A 6,227-nucleotide genomic window follows, 5' to 3' on the forward strand; every position below is an offset into this window, starting at 1 on the left:
ATGTTTGGCTTTGCCTCATGTACACAACAGATGAATGTACACAAGTTAAAAATATTTGAAGAAACTCATGGGGCAAGTACAATAGATGACTGATGTAGTTTAATAGTTTAATGTGCGTAGTGCATGTCCTCTCCCTGATGGTGACATTATTACACAAATTTTGATTTCTTTACAAAAAGTCAGCGTTTATAGCCATAAAGCAGGTTTCTATAAATGTCATAAGACATGCATTTCTATAGTCAGTCATGTATGTAACATTGCTAGATCTACCTTGTTTCAAGAGACTGGTGCGGTGGGCCTCTGTTTTTTTTTATCTTAACAAATCCATTACTGTCATGGACTGCTCTGCCCTTAAGTCACGTGGTTTGTAACCACGCCCCCCCGCCCCCCCAGGATTGCGCACACGTGTGCAGGGTTTAATGTTAATGTCTCGTGTCTATTTGAACCCCTGTCCGTGTACGCGCGCTTTGTTTTTCATCGTCGCCACGTCTGTGTCGATCCTGATTATTCTATCCGTTACGTTGTTTTGTGTGCTCGTCTGTTAATGTATCGGTGTTCTATGTTTAACGATGAGTGTGAGTGCCACCCTTGATGTACGTGTTTAATGTCATTGTTTCACGTTGTCGAGGGAGTCTGTGCGTGCTGTCTGTGTCCTGCGGCCCTTGGACCAGCGGCAACGTTACAATAACATTGTCCAGTTACACCATCTTCAGTCACATGAAACATTAGTTTATATTTTACTAAGTTTTGCTACTTAATTATTATACACTACTGATGAGATTGGAATCAACATACTCAATTAAACTATTCATTAACGTGTAAATGTGATGTACAGTACACATATAATGTGTTGTACACACAGTAGTGTTGACTGGGCATGTAAAGCCTCAGCTCTTTAGCATAACTTTTAAAGTTTTAATAAACCTGAGTTGGAAAACACCTCAGTTGGAGCTGGCATCAAAACCCTCAGGGCTTATGTTGGCCTGGTTATAAGTGAGGAAGACCAGCCTTTCTATTATGGGTTCGTGTTCAATGCAGTATGGCAAAGAGGAAAATGCTGTTTTTAGACTTTCCTTCTCAGGCACTGCCTTTCAGACAGATTACCAACAATAGTGCAAAAAGCAAGGGAATTGCTTTAACTGGCCGCTTCACCATATGTTGGCTCAAGTGCTACAAGAGGGAGACTGAAAAGCAGAGAGGAAACATTGCTGAATGCTGATTCTAAGCATTCAGTTATTTGATCAAGTTCCATGAGGTTTGAGGGAATTCTAGTCGCAAATGATAAGTCTGGGCGATTCCCCTTTTCTGTTCCAGCATGACTGGGCCCAATTGCACAAAGCAAGGTCCATAAACTCATGGTTGGGAAAGTTTGGTGTGGAAGAGCTTGACAGGCCTGTACAGAGCCCTGACCACAACCACAACCTCAACTGTCTGAATGCTTTGACACATTTGTACAGGGTAGTGTCAAAGCTGAAATGTTTAATCATGGTGTTGATTACTTACTTATTTTGCTCATCATTTGTCATCTAGCATATAAAAACATCACATGGATGTTAATAAGGTTAAAAACTTGATATCTTAAACTCATTGTACTTAATATAGATTATAGTTTGAACCTGTTTTAAAATACATAAAAGTAGATTGATTCGTTATTAATATTGATATTGGCTCAAGAAATTCAATAGTGGTGCATTCCTCCGCTTTTCCTTTACTTCACTCTCATGGTTTCTAAACCCAACTTGAAAACAAGGGGAAAGGAACCAAGAAATGACTACACAGAGCGCTACTTTACATGCTTCTTATGTCTCGAACATTTGCTTAACACTGGATCATTATCAAACTTTGTATGCAGCGGTGTGCCTTTGGATTGATATGAGTAACGCCGTCAAACACTCCACAATTATTTATTTATAATTCAGTAAAAATTCCGAAATTCAGAAAAAAAAAAAGAGAAAATTCCAAAAATCAAAAAGAGAAATGGTATTTGTCAGGTCTTAATGAGCGCATCATGAGTGGCAGGTGTGAGTAATAATCACGGGTAGTAGTGGGGTCCATGAATATCTAGTGATTAGCCCAGATGCCTGTTAATAAATCCAGTGCTTTAAAATACAAATGTTGCAGCATGGCACAGTTTAATAAAGGCAATGCTCTCTCTCAATCATTTCATAGGAACAAAACTGCATTCCCGTAATGTTCCTCTGAATATACCAACAGGTCTCAGGGGCTGAGAGGGCAACTGCTGAGCTGGTGGACAGGAAGGCATCATTACCTCCTGCCTAATTTCAGTGCCCTATTTTAACAGTTTATTTGTATCTGCTTGTTTTCTGGTTTTAAACTTGAATTTGCTCTGACTAGCATATTACCTAGTGGACTTTTGACCGTTTACTTTGCCAGTTTAAATAATCCATTGCATCTGCCCTGTGTACCCAGGTGCAGGGACACATATAATAACTAACCTATCAACACACACATTCTGCCTATTTTTCATTGATTGATTTTATGAAGTACACCTATTTTTATAGGGAATTAATTTTATTTATTTAGAAGAGCTTTGAATAACATCCCAAACTTTCACAATAACAAGTACAGTTTTTCCCCGTTTTTAAATTTTTGCATATTTCACTGGTCACCCTTGTAACACATAAGGCTGAAGATCATGTAACAAAAGGAAAATGGAGTTTTCAGAAAATCTGTGATCAAAAGAAAAGCAGTTGCTATACTAACAGATTTGCACTAACAACACTGAAGCATTATATGTCCTTCCACTTTCACACAAACCCATCACATCATCTTCTTCATTTTGCCAGGATCCCATATCGGACACGCCCACATAAAGTATAACTGGCTTTTGTCTATTTAAGGCAAATGCACTCCTGGTCTTTATGCTTCTCGATAGGAGACCCAGCTGCAACATGATTCTACTGTCTCTGTTCTTCTGTGTTCTGCTGGGAGCACTCAGTGCTCATGCTAAAGTGGTCACCAGCTTTAATGATTGCAAGGATGTTTTTTACAAAGGTAAAGAACCTCAAGGGATGGATCAAAATGCCAAGAAAATCTGTCAGAAACTTGGAAATAGTTTCCACTATGCTACGCTCTACTCAGAACTCCACAGGATCCCTGTTTACAGTGCATATACATTCGACCATCAATGCAATAATACAGGAGCAGGAAAAACACAATGGTATATTGAGCCACAGGTGAAAAGTTTTCACTTTTCTTATATATGTTGTGTCTATTATTTTAAGTCAAATAATATTTCATACAAACTGAAATATTTTGCTTAATTTTAATTACAAAACACATTTTAGCATTTTTTAAATCTAAAAAGTAAAGGATTATTTTTTTGGTTTTGTTTATTGGCATCTTGCCCACAATGAAAGCAAACAGAGTTGTGTGGATAAACTGGAGTAACATCGTTCTGGCTTTTCCTTTGTAGATTTCTGGAGAGACCAGTGAAGAAATGCTTTTGGAGTCTGAATTTCAAATTAATGTAATAAAAATGGGCCAAGCCATAAATAATGACTACATTTACACAAGATATGAACGTGTGCAGCTAAATCCCAGCAGGTCCCAGTGCGGGAACAGCCGTAATGCCACGTTTACGTTGACCAATGCTGTGCCCATGGATCGTTGCTTTAACCACATCCACTGGAGTCGGTGGCAATTTCAGATGATGGACATTATAAAAAAAGAACTTGAGACTGATGGTGCTGCAACTGCATACTTTGTTACAGGTGCCATACCGAAGGCAAATATCAGAATTCCTCTACAAGAGGAATTTGTTCACGAGAAAATGGAGTATGAGAGGGTCACAGTGCCTTCTCACGTTTGGACAGCTCTTTGTTATAAACACCACACTAATGACATGAAGTCATTTTCCCTTGGCTACATGGGGCAAAACCAGTTAGACAGTGACATCAATGTGATGCCTGTTTCAAAAATGAATTCTGTTCTGGAAAAACAATATGGTACTTCAGTTAAGATTTTTGATGATCACTGTTTCTCAGAGAATATGAAATCTCAAGAGTTTGCCAGCAGCCTTTATAACCAAGTACAACCGCCAGGGAGCCTAAGGCACGGGATACCCCCAAATATACTGTATATAATTGAAACAGCCCTGAAATACACAGGTAAATTATTTCCACAGAACAGTGCTGCCGGAAACAACTCCAGTGTTGCCGATGTGACTATAACAAAATACTTTGACAGTGCAGTCACTTTTTTTAAAATGTTGGAGGAAATGAAATACAAGGATAAAACCACATGTCTTCTGACCAGAGTTATTAAACCAAATGATAAGCTCGGAAAGGGAAACTTGCTTCATGTATCCAAACATATTGAATGTCGCCTAGCGCAAGAACAATCTGATGTTACAGTGGGACGCCCCAATGCAGCAGATGGGAGCCCCTGTAAAGATGAGCCAGTCTTAGGCCACCGATGTGTATGTGCCACAGAAAGTGGTTACAAAGGCTGCTGTACCTCCCCCTGTCTGTATCAGGAAAAGCTGAAGGGCTACCGGTGTTACTCCGGAGATACTCAGATAGAGTGCTCACCCCAATACTCAGCCATCACAGTAAAAGGACAGAACTGTTTGATCAACCACCCCTGTGCCACATACGGCAAAGACCATTACTGGTGTTACACAGACTCAGATAACTGGGACTACTGCAGCCCCCCTCTGTGGCAAAGCATCACCATAAATGGGAAATCCTGCCGTTTTAACCATGCCTGTGGCACATATGATAGAAGTTACCACTGGTGCCACGTTGATAATGACAGCAATTGGAACTACTGCTGTACTCATGATGACTGCTTCTCAGCTATAAATGGTAAAATCTGCAAGCCTGACCATTCCTGTGGCTACCACAATAAGGGGTACCTGTGGTGCTACACCACTGATGGCAAATGGGAATATTGTTGCAAGCAATGTACGGAGTAGTAAATGGTATGTGTGTATATATGTATGCCTGTATATATATATATATGTCGTCTTGTTCTTCACCTCTCTGGCCAGGTCCTCCCATTTGGACTTGGGAGTGCTATGCATATGTTCCTGTATATGGTCCCTGCCACTTGATTGGGTCTCTCATTGTATGCTATCCCTGCTAGCATCTTGCATCCTGCTACTACATGCTGGATTATCTCAGAGGCTCCTTTGCACAGTCTGTATCTTGGGTCAGTGTGATACACCCAGTTTGTTCACCCTGCTGCGGCCCTGTGCATTTGGCTGTGCTTATGCCAGCCACCACTGCTATCTGTCACTGATGCGTTCCATGGAGGGGCTTATCCAGCCATGACACATCCTCTAATTCCAGTTAATCAGAATGGTCTTCTTCGTGGTGCTAACCATTACCAACAATGCTCTACTATTCACCTTAGTTAACCTAATTGCTGATGTGTCGCATAATGGGGATTTTTTGTTTTCTTAAATTTATCTTGTGGTGCAACCTGGATACCTGTTCACTGAAGAATGTTCATTGACTGTTTTGAGGCTTTGATCATTAGGCACCCTCACCTTGGTGACCAGCTAGTGGTCAGTCACTAACTTGTGTCCAGGTGGCACCCTACACAAGAGACCCCTCCCCCACCCCACCCCCTTACGTCATAAGAAACAGCCACCCGGAAGCCTTCTCATGCAGCCTCAAGGAGCTTTTCTGTTTCGCTGTCCTTTCACCCCTAGCAGCTTACGAGTCCAACGTCATGAATGGCCGACAGCCAAATTTGACTAGCTTGCAGTGAACTTTTTATCCATTTCTCCAGCAGTCCACAAAATGTTGGGATTTTGCATCTTACACTCATTAGCATTTTCCATCCTGTCTGCTTACGGGAGAGTTCCAGAACGGTCTGGGAGAATTCAAGGTTCAGTTTTAAAAGGAAAGAACCTTTTGATTTTTAATTTCTTGATCAGCCTGTAGAAGGAATCTGAATGAATGTACATGGAAAATTAGTAAATTAAATTGAAACATTTTAGTTCCATCTTTCTCCATCGTCTTGATTTCAGTCTCCTACTTTTTATGTATTAATTAATTGATTGATTTAAGGGGGTTAAAGCATGAACTGCTGAACCTTATTGAAATTGCTCAGATTCTTTCTTAAGATTAATTTTCTCAGCAGAGCAGGACAAGCTGTAAGGTCCAGGAACACAGAACATGGATGAAATGTGTGACATGTACGAACCTGCGCACAGACCCTCACTGACCTTTAGGTGGTGCTGTAGCACAGTATTA

General features: G+C 40.6%; 1 protein-coding gene across 1 annotated transcript; it reads left to right on the plus strand.

Annotated features, from left to right (window-relative positions):
- The first annotated feature begins 2,883 nt into the window (after positions 1–2,883).
- LOC113567770 (uncharacterized) lies at positions 2,884–5,974 on the plus strand. The gene is made up of 2 exons (XM_035522699.2): positions 2,884–3,197; positions 3,437–5,974. The coding sequence occupies exons 1-2, from the start codon at positions 2,913–2,915 to the stop codon at positions 4,937–4,939; spliced, it is 1,788 nt and encodes a 595-aa protein (XP_035378592.2). The 5' UTR covers positions 2,884–2,912; the 3' UTR covers positions 4,940–5,974.
- The last annotated feature ends 253 nt before the right edge of the window (positions 5,975–6,227 follow it).

Source organism: Electrophorus electricus, chromosome 9, assembly GCF_041902795.1.
Source record: "Electrophorus electricus isolate QZ-2024a chromosome 9, ASM4190279v1, whole genome shotgun sequence".
In the NCBI taxonomy this organism is placed as follows: Eukaryota; Metazoa; Chordata; class Actinopteri; order Gymnotiformes; family Gymnotidae; genus Electrophorus; species Electrophorus electricus.

Coding starts and splice junctions, on each gene's coding strand:
- LOC113567770 (XM_035522699.2), top strand. CDS start 2,913: ATGATTCTACTGTCTCTGTTCTTCTGTGTTCTGCTGGGAGCACTCAGT. Junction 3,198..3,436: donor AATGGTATATTGAGCCACAG/GTGAAAAGTTTT, acceptor TTTCCTTTGTAG/ATTTCTGGAGAGACCAGTGA.